The sequence below is a fragment of the Aspergillus tanneri genome (genome assembly GCF_003426965.1).
Source record: "Aspergillus tanneri strain NIH1004 chromosome Unknown AapTan_1_pilon_pilon_pilon, whole genome shotgun sequence".
Classification (NCBI taxonomy): Eukaryota; Fungi; Ascomycota; class Eurotiomycetes; order Eurotiales; family Aspergillaceae; genus Aspergillus; species Aspergillus tanneri.
The window spans coordinates 795,570-820,848 of record NW_022984628.1 but is presented as its reverse complement, the minus strand read 5'-3'; the positions used below and the strand labels follow the sequence as shown (position 1 = coordinate 820,848).

Genomic DNA, 25,279 nt, shown 5'->3' with positions numbered 1-25,279 from the left:
ATGTATCCGATCTTGGGGATAGTAGGTTATATTATATTAATTTTTAGGTGAACAATCCTTTTATTATCCATAGCGATTACGATATACTGGTATACTCTAGCAAGTTAAAAGCCTATATTCTTTGATCAGCAGAAAGCAACACAGCTAAAATAGCCCACATTATTATAATATGGACAATAAATCATGCTAGGCATGAAGAATTTAAATTTACAAATCTTCCGACCACTCTTTATATAACGGAGGCTCCAGTAAATCAAGGAGTCGTCGAAATTTTACTGCGAAGTCCACGGGAGATTCAACACACTATTTTAAGCTAACATAATCAATATTCTTCTGCAGCTCCTGCGCATATTCTAAGGGAACCTGAAAGCCCTGTCTAGATTGATCGTTCTAGATGTGTCATGCTAAAAGAATTACTAGCTCTATTATTAACTTTACGAAATTTTTCGATATATCCTATTTGCTTGAGGGTTAATTTTCCCTGTTGTACGTTGTTCCAGCAGGAGAAAACGGTTCAGAAATATCAAGAGATAAAGAACAAGGGTTAACAACTCAACGAACACATTATGTACCGATAGTTATAGAATGCCGAATATCTCCCAATTCTCACCAGCTGCCGCCAACTTTGTCCACTAAGTTATGCAAATATAATGGTGGTATACTACCAATTCTTTTAGGAGATACAGAGAATAGCGCATGGCACATTGATTATATATTGGTAATATTTACAGTAGATATGCAAGGCCAAAGCAACTGTTTCATCCTACAGCTGGAAGTAATACATGACATGTCAAAGGCAAATATTGGCTAGTCGCTTTACTAAAGGATCTGTGGGCTGTTAAAGGTATGCTTGAAGTTTTTCCATAACGGATAAACTTTTATATTATCTAGCCGTAGATTAGTTTAAGTGTAAATGCTACTCAAATACTATCTTTTTTATCAACCATAGGCTCTGCCTGTGAGACATCTTGCACAGTAGCAGGGTACAGAAGCTCCTGGTTCGACCGTTCCTTTTTCGGCGCTGGATACTCCATAGTATCGTCCTCATGGACCCATTTTCTTTTCCTTGATACACAGTTGCGACGTGGCTCCTCAATAGAATGAACATTATAAAAGTGGCGTCGAAGGTCCATGGTGGTGCTGTAGACTCTATTCTCACAACAAGGATGAGGGCACTGAATAGGGCCTTTCTTGTCGATCTCCGCCAAATGTTTGTTATCGATATGGTTTATCAGGGTAGCTTTCTCTCTCCATTGTTGGAATCGTTGCTCGGGTTCCTGGCTCTTGTCGCCTAGGCAAAAGGGCAAAACCCAGGAGCTACCAGTGTATAGCGAAACCTTAACAGACCGCAACGCGGTTGAAGTTGGTCTAGATGGAAGCGACAATGCTCCTCCAAGCTTCCTCAGTCTTAAACCATTTGGCACATAAATAGCACCACTCAAGGAAAGGTTTGTTGGCTCGTCGATGTGCTCTTTTGCCATTTTGTACCGCTGCTGGTACGGTGCAGCATTCAGCGACTTTCTTCTGCATTGCAGAATATGCTTAGAACGATTTTGTATATCAACACTATAAGTATTAGCCTATTGGATGTAGCTATTAATTCATGTGACAAACCTGGTAATTTCTTTTGAACACACTGGGCATCGTCCATCCCTTGGTGATTCACCTGGGTAGTATGCAACCCTCTCCTTTGAGGTACAGATTCTTAACATATCGAGCATGCACTGTCGTCCAAGTTCACTGTTGATTGATATTTCAGTAAATAGGTTATCCCGTAAACGTTGTCTCTCTGGCATGTACTTGGAGTAGATGGAAAATCGGCAGGTTGAATCACGCTCTGTGAAATCCCTTCCAGCAATATAGTCATCATAAGAGGATTGCCACCAGTTATTGATGAATTCCTGTTTTTTGTGCGGCGCTTCTTAGCGGCTTTGGTGTACAGCTTTTCCCTTTGAGATACAAGTTCGCTATGCTCTTTTGGCCTTCCGTCTATTGCTTTGGTCAAATTATCGATTCTTTGGTATAAATCAATCATCTCTTTGTCATTTTCGATTTCGGCAAGAGCAGCTGCGTCGAGCTTCTGAGGCGCATTAGGATCGCGGTGGTGGGCCATGCTTTCTTCTATCTCCAGGCATTCGTAGTCGGGATCAAGGTTCCAGTAGGTGGCTTGAATATCGGCGCGTTTGAATTTTGATTGGTATTTAAGGTATGTATCTGGATTCTGATGATCCAACGCCTGGCTTCGGGTTGCCTCAGATGCTTTTGCTGTAAGAGCGTTAATATTGCTAGAATACTGTAGTATTCAGGTAACATACAGTCAATTACACTTGCGACCCTGCCTCTAATCCCATGAATCCTGAGCGGATCTCGGAAGCATTCACGTTGCGCTAGGGACGTGAGGCCATGGTGTAAGGATGAAAATGTCAAGCCACGGACAGGGTCCGGTCCATCAGAAGTCACCATACGAAGTACTGGCAAATTCTTTGCACTATCTTCCCATTCAAGGGTCCATGATTCTCGCCCCTTTGGAGGAACTTTTGATAGTAACTCATCCACGGTGTGGATTCCCTTAAAAGCCCGATCTGCTAAACCCGCAACCATGACATAGAAGACAAAGTTCCTTCCAAGCACCTTTTGCTCTGTAATCCAAGTCTTCGGGCTATTATCTTTAGCTAATTATTGCGAGTCTTGGGGACAAAAACCTACATAACCTTCTCATCGCTATAGCGAAGTCCTTTAACAAACTCTGGATCTATAGTAACCCATCGTTTGATTTTGTTGTCCTTGTATTGGATATTGAAGCGAAGATGCTATAATAAAAGTAAGCATATACCTTCCTTTTTATACTCTAGGCTTTTAGCTCACCTTGTAGTAGAGACATTCGTTGGTATTTCTATAGGAGCTGGACTCGACGATAGCACCAGCTCTGGCTCCAGAGGCCGAAAACAATGAGAGGGCAAAAGCATCTTGAAATCTTGAGCGCTCATGGATGTAGTCATGGTCATCATCTTGGAATAACCGCCTTAAAAGAAGATCAATGTCTTTTGCTGTAACATGGAACTTCTCTCTATGTTTTGTCTGAAGCCCGTATCTTGGTGTCAATTCATTTCGAATATGCTTAAAAAGTCAGCGAGTGCCATTGGTAGACAGGAGTCAATAACAAACATTATAAACATCTTTCTTGACTGCAATTGGGAGCACTCTAGAAGTCTTTTTCCCCATTCAGCAATAAAGCAAGAAAGGTTATAACGGACACTATGTTGAGAAGGCAAGTCTCCTTTGCGTAGACAAATATAACTCTCACAGAAGAGTTTTAGGACTTGAGCAGGAGGGTCCGGCTCTTGCTTTGCAAAGTACCTATCTTCAGGTTCATCTGTGGTCATCATCCATCTAATATAGGATTAATAATTGCTTGTAAGCCTAATCAAGTCACCGATTACCCACAATTTCCAATTCTCAACAGCATGGTTGTAACGTTCATCAGTAGCTGGGGCCCTCTTTTTTTATGGGAAACCTCGTTTTCCTTATTTTTCTTCTCATACTGGTACTCTATAGTGAACCCCGTTCTTCACCGAGTTTTCGGAGCTCCTCAACTTTTCTTTGTCTTTGCTCCTCGAGCGAGATAGACTTGTAATCACGTGACATGATTTTGTATACAATAATATGGTCGATTGCCGAATAAAATCTTCCTGAGTTCTTTGGAAGGGAAAGAAAACAATGGTCAAGAAAGCAGGGTGCCCTCTATTTATTTTACAGTAGCAATTCCCCTCAACCCCTAAATCATTGTGCTCACCCACCTGCTCACCCAGCTCACCCAGCTCACCCGCGCTCCACAGATGGCTCACCCAGCTCACCTGCACTCATCTTCTGAGTTAGCGGCGCTCACCCATAAAGCGGCAACTAGTGCAGGGCTTAAGTATCAATTGACCGCGTTCATTATGCGGTTTGAGTACGGCTGAGCGGACGGGAAGCCCTATTTTCCACACCCTATGGTCGTATGTACTAGGAATATGTTAAAAACAACTTAAGTTATGCAGTAGAAATGTTGCAATGTCCCCGCTACTTCTACTGGCAGTTGATGCAGAGGGAATCTATGCATGTACGTAGCCATTTAGCAATATAGTTGTAATATTTGCAACATTTTCTACATATTCTGTTTAGCTTCGGGAATATAATTCTCCAATGTTATATATAGAAAACTATAGGACCATGGGATCCACATATAGATAACAAATACAGAATGGCCTAGAAAAAGTCCTCTACTACTAACAACAGTATTTGTAGAACTATTGAGCACTCAAGGTCTTACTTGTTAAGGAAATCTTGCACGCTTTGTATAGCTATGGCTAGGCTGCGCTACTGCCCACAAAGTACATACGGCCAATAAAATAAACCAAGTCTTTTCTCTCAGTTCGATCCTCCTCGTCGGATGCTGCAGAGCGCTTGGGCCTTCCTCGGATAGGGCCATCCTCCAGGAAGCCGCAAGAAGATTAAATTATATGCAGATAGAATTCAAATCGAACAAACACTGTATAGATTCAATAGAACGTCACCGCGATGCTTAAACGTATTAAACAAATACAGCCTACCGAAATGGTTCCTAAGCGCAGTCAAGCGCGCCGGAAATGGATTAACTAAGCAGTGAATCTCCTCTGCATTCCTCCATAGATACAACTCATGGTGGAAATTCTGGAGGCAGCGACAGCGGAACGGCAGTTCTCTGGGAAGATGGTGGTTGAAGCGGTGATGGGAGTTTTAGTGCGAGCTGGTTACATGACCCCGCCGCCTATGCTGCTGATCGACAGCGTTCTGCCCATGACAGGTGCCAGTGTTGAAAAGGAATATTAACATCAGATTGCAGCAATCAATGCGGTGGTTGTATTCTATAATGTAGAGGAGTCGCCGTAGCGGTGGCCCTATCCTACCCGGAAGTACTTATAAGATCAAATTCGCGGCGCGAAGGAGGGCTTTCCTGATATCCTGTGTCCTCGATATCCCGCGTCGCACTACTTGCTCCAGTTTGATGCTAACATAGGTATCTCAGGGTCGTTCGGCGGATTCAACTTAGGTTGTCTATGTCGTATTCGACAAGGCAGCACTCTGTTGCCTACCCGGCATTATTAATCGCTCTCTGCTTTGGAAAAAGAGAATGCAAAAAGTAAATATTATTGATGACTGGGGCTGGACACCCCGGCTTTGGAACAGTCCTCTCAACCTCGCAACCGAAAGTGGTCTGGAGAATGCAAAAAGAATCCTGCTTGAGAAGTGTTTGCCACGCCTCAACGCTCGCAGCACAAAACGGCCACGGCCACGTCGTGAAGCCCCTCGTTGTCCACGGGGCCGACACAAACTCCACCCGGAGAGGACACTATCCCCCCAAGGAAGCTGTGTCAAATGGGCATCCAGATGTTGTAAAGTTTCTCATTGATCGACCGGATGTGGACGTGAAAGTCCGAGGCTGGAGAGGCTGCCCAGATGGGTCGCTGTGAAGTTGTCCGTTGGTTTCTGAAATCCGGATGGGCCGACGTCAAGGCCAAACACGATATCGGGGTCACTGCGCTCTAGTTTGTGGTCATCGGCAGAAAAACTCAGGTAACCCGGTTGCTAATACACTAGGGGGCTGAAATCGACATCAAGGGGAAGGCCAGTACTACGCAGCTCAGTTATGCAGTTCTACGAGATCATTTGCCTATTGCTAAGATGTTTCTGTCGATGGGTGCAGAGGTGAATACAATTCACGAGGAGGAGTGGACGCCCCTTCATGTTGCTGTGAGGAGTGGGCAGGAGGAAATAGTGAGTCTTGCTGAAAAGCAGGTTATTAGACTGATCCGGTAGATCTGGAGACTAGAATGGCCCAATTAGACATCGCGCTACTGAAGAAGAACCAAAAGTTGGCCAACTATTGTTGGAATGGGGAGCTAATCGGTCAGGAAATCCTTTGGTAATTAGTTACTGCAAACTACTACCAGACTATAGTTAAGACAGTCCTCGTCTTTAATAGTCTCTCTGGAATAAGAGACGGCGTTTTATGTAGCAGCTTTAAGTAACCAATTACGGATAGCACGAAGACATCTCGATCTAAAGTTTAAGGAGAGATCAAATCCATGACTCCTACTATCAAGACATGCCATATATTTTCATAGCACGTCGAACATCAAGAGAGGTATAAAAAGCAGTTTGTGTCCTTTTTCTCACCCGGATCCATACCGTTACTCCGAACGGGGTCGACCAACTTGCATTCCACAACGTCGCTAAATACATCAAAACTTCGGAGGTTTGTTGGTTCCAATCTCTCATAATTGGGGGGTTATCTACCGAAAAGCCCTGCGTTGACCATGACTCCTGCTGTTTACTTGAAGTACTAGTCATTTATAATCTTTAAATCTTCATTGAGCACGTTTTAGTAGTTGTGTCTGTGGGTCAACCTATCCGAAGTTCATCATGACGGTTTATAAACCCGAAAACCCGGTGTGATCCAGTCCGTTTATAAATACCAGCATATCACGTACAATATTAATTCTACGAGGTAAGCCCACGTTGATATGCCGCTGAATAGATCTAACTTGACCTGATTTTAAAGCTTGAACTCTAGGCATTGTTTTGCCCTCAATTTAAACATAAGATCTCGATGATTTTGTGGCCGTTTTGATGATTGAAATTAATGAAGAAATTGAAATTGGTGAGGTGACGGAGCCGGTTGTAAACTAGGGTCTATTCATTGACTAGTATAGACAACCTGACAGTCATGATACCCGAGAGCAAGAGCTTCACCTTTAAAAGCTAAGCAACTTGGTTGGCGATACGCATATGGGAGCCACAGTACTTTAACACCTCCAAGGGCCACCCAGTCCTCTATTAAGGATATGTTAGGGCAGTACTCATCTTGAATTGGCTGGTAATTACTCCCAAAGGGCTGGATATTAAGGGAACCAGTGTCAGTCTCTAGGTATGGGCCGTGTGTAGAGAAACTGATAGATCTGACTGCTGTGTTTGTAGGTAGAACCATTTGTAGAGCACCAGTTTTGGCATCCCACAGCCGGACAGTTTTGTCACCAGAGCCTGAGGCCAGCATCTGGCCGTCCGGAGAGAAGGCCACGGACATGACCCAATCTGAATGGCCCTCCAAAGTCTGGAGTTGTGTGCTCCATGATTTTCGTGTTTTCGGCAACGCAGCCATTATCCTTAAAGGCTTATCTCTGAATTGTCTTCTAATTGGTGACTCTCCACGGGCAAAAGCAATTCCAGAATAATAAAACTGCAACGGGGCTGAGCAAGCCATATTTCTGAGGATAAATCTCTAGGCATCATTTAAAAATTCGGAGAGTTTCAAATCTGACATCTAGATTCCATTTATTATTAACTGGATAGCAATTTAGCAGGTTTGGCCTCGGCGTTCACCTTTATCAAACTTAATGTATTCAGGATATCCATGGTAGCATATATCACTCCCATTATACTCATTGCTTCTAGCCAATAAGGAAATGCTGTTCCAGAAAACCAATTACTTTATCACTTACAAGCTCATTGCTTTGTTCCAGATGATGTGCCCAATGGCAACATGAGTATTGCAAATCTTTGGGAAGGCACTGATTAACAGTCCGGTCCGTGATATCCTTACGCTCAGTTGCATTGCTTGGCAAGTCACAAATATTCTCTTTCAGGGCACTGTCCATAATGCATAAACATCGGGCGGCTATCTTCTTATGCATTTTGTACTTCTCTACCCGAAGAGTTGTTGTCGTGTTGAGGAGATAATACTTAAAATGTAGATGAAGAAATTGGATAAGAGTATCAGGATCTGTTGGCATTTCAAGGAGTGGGCGAAGTGAATGAAGTGAGTCCAGTTGGTTAACAATATCACCCCGAGATATACCGAGAATGCATGCAAGTGTATTAGTTGAGACAGGAGCCTGAAGAGTGATAATAGCGCCAACTATATCCTGGAATTCTTGAACATGCACTTTTGACTCCAGACATACTTTCTCAAGTAGGAGTCCTAACACCGCTGAGTGTGTATTCTGAGCCGCCCATGAGAGCGGTGTCCGACTATACTGGCTATCCCTGGACTCCACATTGGCACCCTTCCCAAGCAAGACCTTCACCACCGCAACGTGGCCGTTGCTGGAAGCCCATGAGAGTAGTGTTCGACCCTGTTCATTGTCCTTGGACTCCACGTCGACACCTTGCTCAAGCAGCATCCTCACCACTTGTTCATGCCCTTCCTTCACAGCCAAAAGCAGTAGCTTCTTTTGAATATTATCTTTTGACTGCATCTGAGTTCCTCGTTTCGTCAAAAACTTTAATAGTCCACGATGGTCACTTAAGATGGCATAGTCGAGCGGTGTCCCTCCAATGTCATCAGCCAAATTAATGTCAGCTCCAGCTCTAAGTAGCACGCGGGCGGCTTCCCCATAGCCATTCAAGATCGCCCATGAAGTGGAGTCCGATTATGCTTGTCTGCCGAATCTACAAATGTCGTTGTTCTTAAGAACTTTTTCCAGGATCTTTTGGTCAAGAGTTCCACAATAGCACTATGGCCATTTCCTGCCGCCCAAGATAGTGCAGATCTTCCATACACATTATCCTTGGCGTCCAAGTCAATTCCATCCGTTTTAATCCAATGTTTGGTGACAAGTGTCAGTCCAAAATAAGATGTAACCATTAGAGTGGTGAAACCCGTAGGGAACTCTGTGTTTAAAGAAGCCCAATAACAGTGGAGCCAATTTTGACAGCGAATTGCACTTGTATCACAAATCATATTCAGGGCTGCTACCATGTCCGCCAGTTGGAGATTTGACTCCAATAGATGAGTTGTCAATATGTAGGAGAGTAGTCAAAAAAGACAGAATTATCAGTGCGACTGCGTCCACCCTCTCCAAAAAACTGGGTTTTCTCAAAATCAACAAAGAGCAAATGTTGAATGCAGATGTTGGCAAGAATGCAGTGTGAGTCTTGCAACCGAAGAGAATGTCTCCATTTGGATGACTGTTTGACATCATCGGCTATCGTCTCCTGAGCACCTTGGACCAAAAATTCTCTTGCTGTTTGATGGAGGAGATAAATCTTGGAATCCACAATCATAACAAAGAGTCCACATATAGCTTGAATCATTTCGCGAAAACGGTTTTCTGGTTCAAGAGTGAGGTCGGTATAAGAACGCTGATCCTTCTTTAGAGCCAGCACGAGATTCATCTCCTTGAGGCTTAAGGGCCGCAAGGAGATGATATGCCTCATCAACAGACTGTGGGAAGTAGGAAGTAGCCTCAACTATTCCTCTTCTGTCAATGTCATCCTTGTCCTTGAATAAGTCCAAGGTAAGATAGACCCAGAGATATGTTCTGTTGGGGACAGAAGTTAGCCTCCGAAGCAAGATGTTATGCTCATCTTCTGTGAGCTGTAGTCGGTCTTGTACATCCTTGACCTTTGCTTTAATAAAAATATCAATCTCTTGAGAGATCTTATTCATCTCAAAATCGCTTTCACCACTAAGATGTATGACAGGTTGTCCGGGTATTTTGAGAGGCCGAAAGCTCTGTCGGATGTGACTTTCAGGACGACTAGTAACCAGAAATTTGAGATTGAAATTATGTTGGCTCTTATCAGTATAGAACTTGCGCAAAGCATGCATAAATTGGGAACATCCAGGTTGTTCACATTCGTCCAAGGCGTCTAAAAGAAAAACAATTTCTCCGGCATTTTCCTCACTGGCAGCTTTGATAAGAATGTTCCAGAGCTCACTAAATGAGCTGGTAACCCTTTCATTCATTTCAAGTCGGTCAAGTATGGTTTCAGTAAGCAGGTTACGCTTCTGGTCGAAGAGTTGGTAAAGTATGCAGCATAGCGCATTTGTGATACTCTTTTGGTCCTCAAAATCATCTTTGAAAAAGAAATAACCAACTGCTCGAGACACACCATGTGTGAGAACAGAACTGCGAGGTATTTGGCAAGAACAGACTTGCCACATCCAGGATTTGCAGAGACCCAAAGCATTCGTGATGTGTGACTTGATTTCCAGTCTTGAAAGATCGGATGTGAGATAAACCATTCACAAGTTCCATATATTCGATCGGGGTTCCGGTCTTTTGGTCTTGATAGGGTGACACGTAAAGGTTTTTCAGAGCAGCTATCCGTCTTTTCCTCAGTGCTTCATTCTGTTGGGCTAACGTGTGATTTCTCTGGCTAATGTTGTCTTGAGGCGGGACAACTGTCAGAAGGAGCCGAGAATAAATAGCGGCGGCAAGCGCTGCATATCCCTGCCATTCTTTAGTCTTATGGGAGTCACAGTAGTCACAGATGCCACGGATCACCAAGCAAGGGAGCTGATTCATGAGTCCAGCTGCCTCCATTTCAAAACAGAGAATATTTAAGTCTTGGGCAAGAGAGTCTCGTATTTTTGCATCCCTCATAACTTGGTTTGCAGATGCTATCAAACCGTAATGAATCTGAGGCTCTGAAGAGTTTCGGGATGCCCGTTTCACTAACTGGGTCTGGTCACATTCCGAGCAATCAGGATAATTACTTTTATGTATGTAGTCTGCATTAAAAAGCCAGTCTCTATGAGGTCGTGAGAATTGTTGGCTTAGCCTCTCATTTGCGTTCAGTATACGGGAAATAGTCCCATCAATGTCTGTCTCCGTAATCATATAATTGCTGCGCACTTGGGACACGGCGTTGAGCAGTAACTGGGGGGGCTTGTTGAGCGAGCTGGTACGTTGAAAGCGTCCATCGGGCAGTGTCTTCCCAAAATCATATTGCACCACACCTCCTGAAGTACTTGATGGTATGCTAACTACCACATCCCCAAGACAAACATCGGTGCTTTTGCTGGGTACGCCACCTGCAATACCCACCATCAAGGCAAATTTTAGGGAAGGGAATGTTGAATGCATCTTAGCTATAACAGCTGTCGCGGACGTAGTTCCATAAACACCTGAGGGTAGGCAGGCGATAACGACATTGTGTCCCCCAGTATGCCAAGTGTATAGGCGTTAGGATCGGTTGGAGGTTGAGGAAGGGGCTCATGGGTCTCCTTGAGCATGAGTTTCGCAGCTGTCATCTCCAGCGACAACGCGCAAACCCAGGCAACGGTGTAGTCGTGATGAGAAAGCTTTGTGGTCGCCATTTTTTCCAACCGTGGCACCACCAATTATACCCAACAAGGAAGCTTTATACGAGGGTATTTCATAACAGAATACTAGACTTCCAGTGACAAATTGATCACAGAATTTTATTTCTCGGCAATATAAGCACAGAACTTCAAGTCCTTCAAATGCAAGGCGGGGTAGGCAATCAGCTTTTTCGTGAAATGAGCGTGAGGCTGTCTGGGTATGAGCTGGCGCTGCTGACTGACCGGGATATGGCCTGTTCGTGCGACAAATCATATTCTAAATGTGGTCTAAACCTCTGTTCAGTTCAGATTTAAGTAATACTTGTCCACAAGGTCATTTTGAACACAATGAAATTGCATAATTGTTTGTTCTAGGCATAGGGATTGATTTGAAGTATATATCTATCATAACCTCATAAGGCAGCTCTCACAAGGCTCCTTACATGAGGTGAAGGCAAGCATCCTTCTCAAAATATCAGCTGCTGACTACCAACTTGTTGTTACTGGCTTAGCACAGGGAGTGTTTTGGGGGAATCGAGCTCACCAGCCCCTCAGATATACCCCGCTATTTGTCTAGTTTGCATAGTAGCTCCAATAAACTGTTGTGTGCGGTAAGTGGTGAGGTGTACACGCTAGTCTGAGTAATATATAGCTCAATCACAGGTAATATTCCCATCCATATTGCTCAAAACAATCACTAGACCTGGGTCCACAATATGTATGATATGTACCCCCAAAAATACAGATTGCTGCGTGAAATCACGTAGTACTACCTGTTCACTGTGAATGAGGGCAGGTGTTCTTTCACAATTGTTATGAATATGGGATCGGCCCGACGGATTACCCGAACGATCGGCGAAGTCCTCGCTTATATGTCTTCCCCCACAGACGAAATTCCTGTATACTAACTAAGTTCGCTCATCCAATTCAATGGCTTAGTTCACTCTATTCAATGCCAATTCCTCTGACCTACTGTAGATTCACAACATAACAATCAAGGAAACATCCTATCCTGCAATGAAGATGGCGCCAAACCTTCCTGCTTGGAAGCTTAAGCTTGTTTCTGATATGATAACCTACACCTCTTTAAGTAATTCCGCTATCGCTGATGGTGCCGAATGTACCATACCATCAGTGGCTTGTATCCGCTCAAATATGGAATGTCATGGTAGTGCCAGGGCTCCTTTAACAAGGGCGGGCCCCAAACAAACTATTACACCACTAATGTCAAATGCGCTTCATAGTCATCTACAATAACACCCTCATTTGTATCTGGACGAGCTGTCAACCTTCCTGGTTCAGAAATTCAACATCTCCGTCACACCTAGAACCGTCGGCAGGGAACTTGCCTATCACGGGTGGTCGAAAAAGGTAATCCGACGCAGGCTTGGCAGTGATTAATCCGAACACTATCGATTTGATTACAGTGATTTTGGGTAAGATTTGTATTTTAGCCTTACCTTGTGCTTAAATACAGTAAAAGTTTTATATACTATAAATAACTATAAGAATCACATATTTTATAGGTATTATAAAAAAATACTAAGAATTGGCTGAGTAATAAGGGATCAAACCTTGAGATAATTATCCCGGATGTCACGCCGTAAGCATGGTGCAACAGGTGGAACAACTGGATTCTATTTTGACGAAGACATCGCTTGAAGACCTCATAAACAGAGCGACGCGAGGTCGGAGGTATAGAGGCAGGATTTGCTGCGCTCTGCTAAACCCTCCCCACAGAACACAGGACCACCGCAGCCAGTCCAAGTGAATGAACTGATTCAAACAGAAAATTGTCCCCTGACGAAATATTATACGTCATCATTTGTAACCTGAGCCAAGGCGTTGCGTTGATGTGCTGTGCTGCATATTCGGCATGAGCCGGAACGGGCGGTTGGAACGTTCCGTTAAGTGCCGGACCTATCCGCAGTTGTTCATTTCCGCATTCGAGAAAATCAAGACAGAATACATAATACACGTAGAGAAAGTGCATCCTTCCATAGGGTGAGATCGGTGAGTGAATCCAGACACAGTCTTGTACGTCATGACCTTACTGGTGATGCGATGTTGCATTGTGACTTCCTATCGCAACCGGGACCGATGGCAGCTGTATAAGTATGGCATCAACGTTCTCCCGTGAGGTCAATTGGATCCGTTCTGATATTCAACATATTCTATCAATCAGCATAACGCATACTTCCGTATTCGTGTACAAAAAATCATGCCAAGTTACAGCCCGATTGTCCAGAAGCTCCGCGACGAGCTGCTCTGGGAAGTTGACGACCTTGAACAGGCCGTAAAAAGGGCTAGACAATGGGACATCCCCGAGCTGGACAAGTATGGCATTATCTCAGCCAAAGGCTTCCTTGACTTTGCCGATTGGTTGATCCGAGGCTGGGTCCCAACGGAGTCGACCAAAGGCCGCGATATCTACTACATCCTTTGTGTCTTCTATTTTATTTTATCCCAGGAGCCGTTGGGTTCTCGCCAGACAAGTATTGAGCCCAAGAACCTCAACAAGAAGTCCCTCAAGCCGCTATCCGAGTGGGTGGTCGATTTTGCAATGGAGATAGGAAAAAGTATGGACGACGAGAGGTCGATAAATGAGGCGTCTATAACGAGCTTTCGAAACTCTCCGCTGTTCCGTGTCTTTGAATCTGAAAATGATGCACCCAACTGGAAAACTTTTAATCAATTCTTTTATCGGCGTCTGGATAATCCTCGTGAAATTGACAGTCCTGACGATGATCGTGTTGTTACCTTCCCTGCTGACTCCACTTTTGCCGGGGCATACGAGATCAATGACGAGTCTGAAGTGGTCCTCAAGCATATCCCATGGAAGGTGAAAGACCTTCTCGGGAAATATGGCGAGGCTGAGCTTCCTGATGACAGCAATCTCACCTATGGGGAAATTTTCAAGGATGGACTCTGGACCCACGTTTTCCTCAATTCTTTTGACTACCACCGCCAGCATGCTCCTGTCTCAGGAGTGGTGGAAGTCATTGACACGATCAAAGGTGCAGCCTATCTTGAGGTTCAGGTCAAGACAGACGAGCAAGTGGGCCACAACTATCTGGAACCCTGTCGTCGTATCGGCCAACCTGAGAAGAACTCAAAGGGTATCACTACTCTCGATGCTCCAGATACACCAGGCTACCAATTTCTTCAGACTCGAGGAGTGATCATCATCAACAATGAGTGTCTGGGGAGGGTTGCTATCTTGCCCATTGGAATGGCCATGGTCTCTTCTGTCAATGTGAGAAAACAACTGCATGGCAAGAAAATCAAGAAGGGCGACGAGATTTCTAACTTCGCCTTTGGCGGGTCTGACTGCGTAATTATGTTCCAGCGAAAGGCCAGAGTTTCTGGATTCCCCGACTCCGATCCAGCTTCTCGGGAGCATTTCTTTTATGGGGAGAAGCTATGCAGGGCGTATTTCAACAAAAATAAAGAGCAAGAGGAAAACGAAGCAAAAAGCGGGTCCCGTTGGAACCTTGTGGTAGTGTAAATGTTATGTTGATTATCTGTATTTGGTAGTATTTATTTATATTTCGAATTAAAAGTTATTGTCGTCTACTTTGGTCGTGTGATAGCTTCAGATGACGTAGTAACTAGGAGAACGTTTTATGCCTAGGCCATACAGTAAAGAATAATACTGGATGATGGTAGGTATCACTGGACGAAGCAGGTTGAAAAGCCTCATGTCACGCAACTCATACAAAAATGATATAATCCAGCCAAGACTCATAATTAACTAACTACATGCCTATAAATACATCCTTCTGGCACAATCTCCATCTTTACGCTAAGATACGGTATAAATAGACAATAATATATTATCACGGAACTCAGCTCCCCCACAGACACCTACACCACCCACCTATCCACCAAAAAGTGGTACGGCTTGACCTCGTGATGACACTGCACAAATTCCGCAACAATTCGAGCATCGCATCCACCGTATTCCAAACCATCCACCAGGAAAGCGGGGTTAGCATCGATGCCCTTAAAACTACCTATGGAAACTGTTATGACCTTACCTTAGACATCGTGTTCAACTCAACGCAAGTGACATGATGTTTATGTGGTTTGCAGGCAGACCGTATTGGGATGAGAAAGGGCTGAGGGCACAGGGCTAGGGCTGGGAAGCTCCCCACCATATTCTCGCTCAACATGCAACGACATTCTACCTCCCGCTCCTCTCTATCTTTAGTATTCTTGATATAGGACTCAACACGATTTTATATATCTGATCTGCCTGCCATCACAGAGACATCTTGCCCTTACAGCTGTTACATTATCATGCGCTGACGGAAAAACCTCCCACGAGTATCGACGGGATCGATTCTCTCGCCTGCTTCACTGACATAAAATCCGCTCATCAAACGAGAAGGTTAATTCTCTCGTCCGTATCTACCAGACACATCTGAAAGAGGTACTGCGATTAAAACCAGAACGCTTCAGCTCCTCCAGACTATTAAATGGCCAGGAAAATCCGTCTTGGTGATCACTAAGGGCCTCCAGAATTCTTAGGAATGGACCCTGGATGAACTCGGCTTATGGCCTATGTCGATCTTCTGGTAACCTCCAATGGAATGGGGGTGTCCAAGGTGAAGAATTGTTTCCCCTTGCGTTGCGGAAATTTGCCGTTTTCAACCCAATGACCCCAACTAGCCGCCTGGTACCAAAATTTTCGCCAGGATGGGTTTGGCGAGATAAAGAGTCCGTTGCTAGGGGGAATGCAGGATATGAGCGGCCATGGCTGCGCAGGTGTTAGGAAGCCCAGGTGGTCTGTGTTCTAGAAATACTTGTCGGAAACACTTTGAACTGTACGTAAAACATAATGACATGAGACACATGTAAAGTGCCCTGAAACGAACATGGGAAGAGAAAGGGATAATAGTCAACACTGATGAGCGCGCGTCCCCCCCCCCCAAACAAAAAAAAAAAAATTGAATTGAGTGAGAAGAGTACTCTCGTCCACGACCCCTACACGCAAAAAAAAAAGCTGGATATTCACCACCGTTTTTAGAGGTACCCACGCTTATGATTAGTTTCTCAAAATTCCTTTTTTGGGACTGATTTTTGGACCGTATTTAGTTAGTTTTAACAACAACGGTCTTGGCATACATATTTTCTTTCTATCTGGCGCCTGTTATTGGCCATTGCTAGTCTATATATCTCTTTTATCTGCCCAAGCATTCTCGTGACTTCTTTCCACAGGCCGTTCCTGATTTATCCCAGATGATTTCCAAGCTAATATCATATCTTATAAGGTGCTTAATAGGCGCTACTTTACGACACTGACCGCTCCTTTCTTACTACTGCTACCTTTTTAACTTACCGTTCATATATGTGTATCAATAGCTCAGCAATAAGAACTTCACTGATTTATTATTTTTCGTGTCCCTCTTGGGATTACTGTTGGGGCACCAGGTCTATATTGCTTCTATAATGCGCAGAATTTCTTCACATATAATTTATATGTTTTCTTTGCCATTATATTGTGTCGATGGTATTGACACTACTGCCTCCAGTCAACGGTATAGAGACGCTTTCCAAACTCATTGCGGAAGAATTAACTCTTAGGCAAGATAATCCAGAATTCCGGAAAAAAGTTAGCGACGTCCGAAGTAATTCCTGTTCTGGTAGAAATTGGTATTAAATAGCCAAGCGATTTGAGATAGCTAGCCTTGTCCTTATATCATTCAGTGGTAAATTAAATATTTATAACTACTAGTAAATCCAGGCGGCATATAGTTTCCCCCCTTTAGTCTATTTAATAGGCTAACAGGGTTTAAAAAATTTCCGAAAGGCTATTTTGGTGATTTTCTTAACATATTGGACGAGAAGAGAGGTACATTACTGCGCCAGTATACTCGCGTGGTTGGCTCGAGACCCTGTTGAAGCGGACATTGTGTCTCAACAACTTCTTTTAAAGTTCACAAAGTCGGCGATTATAAAAACTACACCATATAATATAAAAGACGCTGAATCTTGTACAATTTAGATAAAATATTTCCCTTCACAGTACTTGATAGGGTAAGAGACATAGTATTAATGGAAGTAACAGCCACTATATTACACAGCTTGGAGTGGCAATGGTCAGTTACTCAAATTTTATGGATATCAGACACTGTCTGCTCATTCACAAGGTGACATTTTTATTTTTTATTTTTTGTTTCTTTGGTCGTGTCTTCGTGCGGAGTAAGGACAAAATTCCCTAAACAATAATTGGATAGATCCCATCGATAAGAATATAATAATGTTTTTCTCGCTGCCGTATATTATATAAAGTTGACCATGTCCACCCATAGCATCACAGCCATGAAATACATGCGCATAATGCAGCTGTTCTATGTATCAAATTAACAGGTTATTAAAGGTAACAGAGTGTACCTGCCTTGTTCTAATATTACTTACCAAGGTTGTCTACACCTCACCTAGTAATCCTGATAGCTGGTTTCCTGGAATAGCTTATAGCTCACCGACAGACGTGGACTAAAAATCTTATAACGCGATTTATCTTAAGAGAGCAGATACAACACGCCGTATAACCTAATAGATATTCCTGGTAGACAATTAAGAAGCTACTTCTTCCCCAGATGTGCATTGCGATGACGGCATTTCCTACCTGGGTCAGGGTATCTTGAGCTGCACGCCACGTTAAGGAACCACCTTATGCTAGAGGCCAGGTCAAGTGCTCCCAGTCGGGGTCACAGTCCCCACTACTTGTTGGCGCCTGATACGCATCTTAGTACGCCTCCAAACGCACAACTTCACGATTTTACAGATGGACCAGAGATATCCGTGGACCTACCGAAAGAGGAAGAGTATATTCTATGGAAGAATTGGCTTGAGGAGATTGCACCCTGGTTGGACAAATTCGACAACCAATGTCATTTCCAAAACACGCTTCCAATCATGGCACGATCCCAAGACCACCTCCGGTACGCCATTTTAGCATTATCCGCACGACAGCTTGAGCGGAAAGACCCGACATTGCCCACTGAACGCAGTCTAATGCTGTACCATCAAGCTATACACCTTCTCCTTCCGAAACTTCCCTCTCGGAGCACCCCCGTGATCGCTTCGTGCGTGGTGCTCTGCGTGCTGGAAATGCTAAGCTGCGCCCCGAAAGCCTGGAGTCGACATCTCGATGGTTGTGCAGGCCTGATGGAAGCAGTTGGGATCAACGGGATTGTCGGCGGTGTCGAGCAAGCGCTATTCTGGTGCTTTGCCCGTATGGACGTATGCGGGGGTTTGATCTCCTCCATCAAGACCCTCATACCAGTCCACCACTGGGTGCCTGGAATCGACCTCGACACAGATATTGGTCTTTTCCACTCTGCATCCGCATTTGATACCTACGCGAACCAAGCTGTCTACCTCTGCGCCCAAGCCCTGGATATCCTCGCTCCATCGTACCCCTTCGGCCGCATATCAAGTTTCCGAGGCAGAGGCAGCAGTCTGCCCGACAGAACCTTCACGGAGCGATGGTTGGCGCTCTCGAAATACGTGGAGAACTGGCATACCCAACGCCCCGACGAAATGAAACCCGTCATGCACATGCCTTCATCACCTACCAGTCCCTTTCCCACCATTCTCTTCGCCAACCCAGCCGCTATATCCGGTAACCAGCTGTACCATACCGCTTCAATGTTGATGTTACAGGCCCGGCCGCTTGGGATACGTCTGGATCCGAAGCCGCAGTCGATGCTGTGGCACGCGCGGCAAGTGTGTGGCATTTCCATGAGTAATGATCGCCATGGGGCGTGGACAAACTCAATACAGCCGTTGTGGATTGCGGGACAGTGGATGAGCCATGAAAGTGAACATCGGGTGATTCTGGAGTTATTGGAAAGGATTGAGAAGGAGAGTGGGTGGCCGACGCAGTGGCGGGCAGAGGATTTGAAGGAGTTTTGGGGGGATGATTAGGTTATTAACTTCTGTAGATTTATCGGCTTCTGTGATATTCACTGTTTTCATTTTCTTGGTTGTGATACAACAATTATAGGAGGCATCCTGTCGACATGGAACTCAGATTGATTGCACCCGATCTCTTTTCTTAACATTTTTCACGTTCTAGAATCCTGTCCTAGGAGAATAAACCTACCTTCGAACGAGATGCATAGATCATACCAATACTACGTACTTCAATCTCAATGTGGAGACATCTCCAGCGGGGCACGGACGTCCTCCGATGCGGGGTTATAATAGCCACCATTGAGAAACTACATCCCCATCATAACCAACAATATGGTCCTCTATCAACCCGAAAATAAACACGTCTTCAAAGCCTTCGACCTGACGGGAAAAGTCGCCGCCATCACAGGTACATCTGCGCTCACTCACTCTTGCAAAGCTCCGAGTTTGATGCCATGAGTGGCCCACCACCACTAGATTGCGACATACTCTACTGACATATATGTGCAGGAGGCGCCCGTGGAATCGGTCTCGAAGTCTCGACTGCTCTCGCAGAAGCAGGCGCAAATGTATATATTACAGGACACACCCACTATCTCATACAGAATCTCACATGAAACCGCTGACGAACAGGTCGCATTAATCTACAATTCATCCAAAACCGCCGACGCGATCGCTGCAGACATCGCGACCCGGAACAATGTACGAGCCACGGCGTATCAAGCCGATGTGACGAGCCAGACGGATATCGAGCGAGTAATCCAGCAGATCGCCATGGAGTTTGGCAAACTCGACATCGTCGTCGCGAACTCCGGAATCACGTCCTGTATCGCAGCGGAAGATTACACGATGGACCAGTGGCGTGAGATCATGAAGGTGAATCTCGACGGCGCGTTCTACACGGCGCAAGCGGCGGCCCGCATTTTCAAGAACCATGGCCGTGGGAATGTGATTTTCACGGCGTCGGTTAGCGCCACCTTGGTCAATGTACCGCAAAAACAGACGGCTGTAAGTTACTACTTCAGTATGCGATATGGAAGTTGGGGATACTGGACTAATTGAGGCAGTACAATGCTTCCAAAGCTGCGGTAGTGCAAATGGCGAAATGTCTGTCTGTAGAATGGGTAGACTTCTGTCGTGTTAATTGCATTTCTCCCGGGTTCATCGCCACAGATATCCTGGATATACATCCTGAGGAATGGCGGGAAAAGTGGTATAGTATGATTCCGGCGAAGCGCATGGCCAGTGCGTATGAGCTTAAGGGGGTAAGTGGTATGTTCTATATTCTGCAGATGAAGGAGCTCATCAATGATAGGCATATGTGTTCTGCGCCTCGGATGCGTCGAGCTATATGACCGGGGCGGATATTGTTATTGATGGGGGGTATACATTGCCTTGACTTGGTGGAAGTGGGATACACGCGGATAGTATTGTCAAATCTGTTAATATCATGGTACTTAGGCCTGAATCGGATAACTTGGACTGCCTTACCATGACGGCATGACCAAGTGCAAGTAATTGAGCACTTTCCACATTATCCATGTAGTGACAACGATAGAGGTGAGGAGCTTGCGTCGCATTCGACATCATCATCGACGATGACTGGATGGTGTTGCAAAACGTGCCTTAGCCATGGATGGTTTACCGTGGAACTCGCTTGGTCGATAGTAGCATTGGGTGTCGAAGGATGCCATGCAGGTTGTTGCTCCTCTGAATGCGATAGGTAGTGGTCTTGAGAGGATACCCTGCTGATATCTTCGAGACAAATACCCTCACTTGTGGATAGGTGCTTTACATTCTCCAACTCCCCAGGCAGTGGTTTCGGCCTATCCGTGGCTACTTCATGCTGGTTCACATACTCTCCAGCTCGCCTCTCTCCATGATTCGCTTGACTCGAACGACTCGTGCATTCCTGAGCAGAAAAAACTTCCCCACATGGATAAGACTGGCGATAATCCCGGACAACTTCAGAGGTGACATTCATTATCTCAAACTTCTTCGGCGGGCGTATCCTTGACCGTCGCTTCGTGTCATCCTGCGCTGTCTGTGTGTTCTCCTCCCGGACAGTTATTCGCATTCCCCATCGGCAGATCTCATTTTGCTTCTGGCATGCACGACATACTGGCTTGCCTTCGTCGCATTTTCGTTTCTTTCTCCTGCAGTTCCAGCATCCTGATCGGGTTCTCTTCCATTTTCCGCCTTCTTCTCTCCCTCTCTTGTCTAATAATGGGTTGGGATGCGTGGTTTCTGGTGTTGATGAGCTATCGGCTTGCATATTCACATCCATAATACCCAAGAGGTATGAATATGTTCGGTGTTAGTTTCTGAGCATCTAGTTCCAGGTTGGTCCATTGTGGGCTAGCAAAAAAGGCAACTTGAAGCGCAACCCCAGACCCACATCCCCAGAATCTGTTAGAGACCTACCGTATTCAGTATGGTCACGTGGCATCTCTTAGTCACCCATCTAGATAACTTTAGACAGCTTGCCCGAGCCCGTTGAATTGAAGAGGATCGTGCCTCGCAACAGAATCAGAGGGTCATGTGATGAAAAGAATATAATACAGGTATTTACAGTGTATCAGCATGCACAGTACAGTTTCTAGTCTCTGGAAATCGTTGGTGGTTATTTCTTGGAGTACATACAAGGGGAATGTAGTGCAAGGAATGAGGGATCTTGCATACATAGTTTCGATAAGACTGGGGGATTGACGTTTGGCAGAGTGGGATTGAAGGCGATTAGCCCATTATTTATAGCCAATCAATCCTCTCTTTTCTCCCGAAAGTGATAAGCAATCTAACTCTTTGTGTTTCTGGTATTTTTGTAATATTCCTGCGGTGAACAAGAAGTTGATTTGTGATGCTACCTCCCATGCCGATGCTTAAGAAATGTGCGGCGTTGGTCTTCTAGTTTGAAAGGAATGTAGGGTCACCCTGTCTTACCTGGAGGGTCGAAGAGCCAGATATCAAATGCACCTGTATTTTATGTATACGAGTTGGATGCCGGGAAAGGTCCAGAGATAACGAGATTTCTTGTGTAGCCGGACATTTTTGCAATTATGTCTAACATAATCGTTGGCCTCTTTGTCAAAGTGCAGGTTTTCGTCGGGAGCTTCTATTATCTTGCATACAATAAATCTATTTTCTTGAAGGCCCTGGGATGCTCTTTGCATCAGATCATCGGGGTAGACGAACTCAGGAGCCTGACGTCAACAATTAGTATTTAATATTCAATAAAGCGTACTCGCTGAGAGAATGGAGGTGAACAAATGATCCCCTCCCCATCTACTCTGGTCTTGCCCAAGATCTCCATCATGCGTCCAGCCCAAAGTAAATTAGGAAAATCTGCTTCTTCAAGGGCACGACTAATCTCCGTCGCGGCGCGGCAGATCCCGGACTGCTCAGCTAGGTGAAGTCCGAACAGAAATTGAACAGCCACAAAATAAAGGAGCCCCTTGTAAGATTCGTAACTATTGCTTGTATGTACAGGTACTAGAAATGTCCCATATTACAGTGGTATGATGTGATTTATAGTGTTAACTATATTTTGGACATCTCCTTTATCTGAAATGTTGTCATTTATTTTCGTCCTATAACCCTGCCACTTAATTCTGGATGTCATGCATCACATTACGAATTTCCTTGTGATCTACAAAGTACAGCATTTTAATTAAAGAAAGAGGCTAGCGTTTTTATGTCATGCTAGAAAAGAAATGAAAGTGCAGAAAATTTGTAGAGCTCCTTTTACCTGAATTGGGGAAGATTCTCTCTCCTGATGAACTATGATGCAAAATTGTTTCCCTCCGTCCGCGGTTAAGATAAAAGACCTTGAGTCAACCTTCTTGATCAACAGGAGATCGCCAGAAGTAATGAAAGAAATATTAAGGTTTGGCTCCTGTTTCTACTACGAAGATCTCTGCACAAACAGAGCAATATTCACTTCCAGTACTGCACCTATTATTCCAGAATAATTCCTCAGTTAGAGAAAAAACTAGACCAGGACTTTGAAAGTTCCCAGGCCTCATTGATATTATAGTTGCATTTATTGAAAAGCCACTGAGTGCAGTGAAGGCATAGCCAGTAATAATTGATTCAGTAAATTCCATGAACAAGCTATTATTATTACTATTGTTGTTCTTCAATATTATAGAGCATTTTTCAGTCTGAGACTATGCATGCCACCTATCACTCCTGGGTGGTGGAATTTAAACTAATAAACAGATATGTACATAATGGGTAAAATCAAACTTCGCTGGGCAATAAGTACAACAACATTCTAGTAGTGGATGGGTCCCTGGAGAAAGGGTTAAACATGTTAAATTTCAGTTTTTTTTTTTTTTTTTATATTTTTTTTCCCTCTCTGTCGGGATCCAGGAGCCACTATCTTGTAGCAATACCAGTTTCCTTTTAGGGATTTAATTAGTTGTTCATGCCCTACTTTCTTGGCAAAAATATAAGGCAATTTTCTATTTTTTTTTTTTTTTTTTTTGTTTAATGTCTCTATAGGCCCTTTTTATTGTCCCTGTATGCCGGATATTAAAAAAATAAGTGGTATGGAGTTTGGGGCTAGTAGTTTCAACATAAGTTGCATATATAATTATCATAGATGTTTTAACCAGATAGGATCTAAAGGAGCTATGCCTTAGTTTTAACTGAATAACAGTTGACCCCAATTCACAACAGTTATAAAAATGGATAGGATTCAGAAGGACCAGCTGGTCTCCACTTGGGGTAGTACCAGTCCAAGTAACTTATCCAAATTTCAGCGTTATCAGATACTGCCCGATACACGCAACATGGCATTATTCTTTTAAGATCAACTGACGCTGCTATCTGTGAAAGTTTTATTGAACAGCTCCTCCAACATTGTGGGAAATGGCCGGAGCCTAAGTACGTTCTTGTTATGGACAACATATCATTTCACCGCTCTGATCGGTTAGAGGAAATGACTCGAATGCAGGAGTCAGACTGGGATATTGCCATCGTAAACACTGAACTTCAATCTGATTGAAAGTTCTTTGCTGAGCTGAAGGGTTTTATCGAGCGAATCTTGTGGGTCTATGAGGAAGATCCTGACCAGAGTTTTAACAGGTGTGTCAGTATTTCAGGTGTACGAGAACTAGGCACTAAAGCTCTTTTGGCATACAGGCCTTACAATCGAGAGTATATAGCTTAGAATCTATCAATCTTGTTATTTTGAACCCTCCTGAAGACTATTTCATGTGGACCAACAGACTTGATCATCGGCCATTTATCTCTATAGTTCACTTATTCTCTAGACAGGTCGTTATTCTACATTTTCACGCATCGTATACTTGTCGAATAATAAGTATATGAAGAATAATGTCTTAGGAATTTCGGGCATAGAATATATGCTTAAATGCGCTCGACCTATAGAGCCGTACGATCTCTTGTCACTCCCAGGAGGGCTATTTGCCTATCATTCTAACCACACTAACCCACTAAAATGAATAGGACAGGTTATCTCTATTGCAAGCCCGAGCCTGCTTCCAGAAATTCTGCAAGCTTCTCCATACCATGACGAAAAGTCTCCGGGTGCATCACAATACCTAAACGAACATAGCCTTGAAGACATCCTTGGCCGTATTCCTCAAAGCAGAGACTGGCGGGGCAGAATAGTATGTTATTGGCCTTCACGAACTCTAGAGCAAAATCATGATCATTGAGAGGAGACCCATCCTTGCTGTGTAGCCTTATTAGGGTTGAAGTTGAAGCACGTGTAGGTGTCCAAGTGATCTGTGGATGCTTGGCAACGAATTCCGCAAGGAATGTAAGGTTGGCCTTTGCAAAATCGAGGCTCCTTTGGATCAAGGGTTGGCGACATCTTGAGGAGAGTGCTTCTGCAGCAATGATCTCGTCAATTAATCCAACGCTTATAGTGGTATAGTTACGGATCTGCGTGAAACGACTTAAGAAGTCGTTGGACAGTGTTGCGATCCAACCAACTCTAATACCAGGAACACCATATGACTTGCTACAAGAGCTTGTGACAATACATTTTTCATATCCACTTTCAAGGAAGGAGACCGGCTCCATCTCACCATTTGGCAGAGAGTGGAACATCGGTCTGAAGACCTCATCGGCCATTAGAATAATGTCGTGTGCTTTTGCCAATTCTAGAACTGAGTTCTGCACGGTGCTTGATAAATATGCTCCGGTTGGATTGTTTGGGCTGCACAGGACAATCATCTTAGTATCTTCACGAATCGCTTGGTGGAGATGATGCAT

General features: G+C 44.3%; 9 protein-coding genes across 9 annotated transcripts; 4 read left to right on the top strand and 5 right to left on the bottom strand.

Annotated features, from left to right (window-relative positions):
- Positions 1-920: 920 nt before the first annotated feature.
- ATNIH1004_002312 (uncharacterized protein) lies at positions 921-1,481 on the bottom strand (the record flags this gene model as incomplete). The annotated part of the gene is made up of 1 exon (XM_033567007.1): positions 921-1,481. The coding sequence occupies one exon, from the start codon at positions 1,479-1,481 to the stop codon at positions 921-923; it is 561 nt and encodes a 186-aa protein (XP_033429002.1).
- Positions 1,482-1,705: 224 nt separating this feature from the next.
- ATNIH1004_002311 (uncharacterized protein) lies at positions 1,706-3,864 on the bottom strand (the record flags this gene model as incomplete). Its single annotated transcript, XM_033567006.1, has 5 exons — positions 1,706-2,265; positions 2,316-2,659; positions 2,707-2,810; positions 2,866-3,022; positions 3,824-3,864. The coding sequence occupies 5 exons, from the start codon at positions 3,862-3,864 to the stop codon at positions 1,706-1,708; spliced, it is 1,206 nt and encodes a 401-aa protein (XP_033429001.1).
- Positions 3,865-5,475: 1,611 nt separating this feature from the next.
- ATNIH1004_002310 (ankyrin repeat domain-containing protein) lies at positions 5,476-5,835 on the top strand (the record flags this gene model as incomplete). Its single annotated transcript, XM_033567005.1, has 2 exons — positions 5,476-5,550; positions 5,617-5,835. The coding sequence occupies 2 exons, from the start codon at positions 5,476-5,478 to the stop codon at positions 5,833-5,835; spliced, it is 294 nt and encodes a 97-aa protein (XP_033429000.1).
- An 880-nt stretch (positions 5,836-6,715) lies between these two features.
- ATNIH1004_002309 (uncharacterized protein) lies at positions 6,716-8,273 on the bottom strand (the record flags this gene model as incomplete). Its single annotated transcript, XM_033567004.1, has 2 exons — positions 6,716-7,129; positions 7,980-8,273. 2 exons carry the CDS (start codon positions 8,271-8,273, stop codon positions 6,716-6,718), a joined length of 708 nt encoding a protein of 235 aa, XP_033428999.1.
- An 860-nt stretch (positions 8,274-9,133) lies between these two features.
- ATNIH1004_002308 (uncharacterized protein) lies at positions 9,134-10,346 on the bottom strand (the record flags this gene model as incomplete). The annotated part of the gene is made up of 2 exons (XM_033567003.1): positions 9,134-9,897; positions 9,956-10,346. The coding sequence occupies 2 exons, from the start codon at positions 10,344-10,346 to the stop codon at positions 9,134-9,136; spliced, it is 1,155 nt and encodes a 384-aa protein (XP_033428998.1).
- Positions 10,347-13,328: 2,982 nt separating this feature from the next.
- On the top strand, positions 13,329-14,615 carry ATNIH1004_002307 (phosphatidylserine decarboxylase; the record flags this gene model as incomplete). The annotated part of the gene is made up of 1 exon (XM_033567002.1): positions 13,329-14,615. One exon carries the CDS (start codon positions 13,329-13,331, stop codon positions 14,613-14,615), a length of 1,287 nt encoding a protein of 428 aa, XP_033428997.1.
- A 3,173-nt stretch (positions 14,616-17,788) lies between these two features.
- Positions 17,789-19,045, top strand: ATNIH1004_002306 (uncharacterized protein; the record flags this gene model as incomplete). Its single annotated transcript, XM_033567001.1, has 1 exon — positions 17,789-19,045. The coding sequence occupies one exon, from the start codon at positions 17,789-17,791 to the stop codon at positions 19,043-19,045; it is 1,257 nt and encodes a 418-aa protein (XP_033428996.1).
- Positions 19,046-19,366: 321 nt separating this feature from the next.
- BDH2 (SDR family oxidoreductase) lies at positions 19,367-20,432 on the top strand (the record flags this gene model as incomplete). The annotated part of the gene is made up of 5 exons (XM_033567000.1): positions 19,367-19,442; positions 19,544-19,602; positions 19,667-20,041; positions 20,101-20,298; positions 20,349-20,432. The coding sequence occupies 5 exons, from the start codon at positions 19,367-19,369 to the stop codon at positions 20,430-20,432; spliced, it is 792 nt and encodes a 263-aa protein (XP_033428995.1).
- Positions 20,433-24,517: 4,085 nt separating this feature from the next.
- ATNIH1004_002304 (uncharacterized protein) lies at positions 24,518-25,279 on the bottom strand (the record flags this gene model as incomplete). Its single annotated transcript, XM_033566999.1, has 1 exon — positions 24,518-25,279. One exon carries the CDS (start codon positions 25,277-25,279, stop codon positions 24,518-24,520), a length of 762 nt encoding a protein of 253 aa, XP_033428994.1.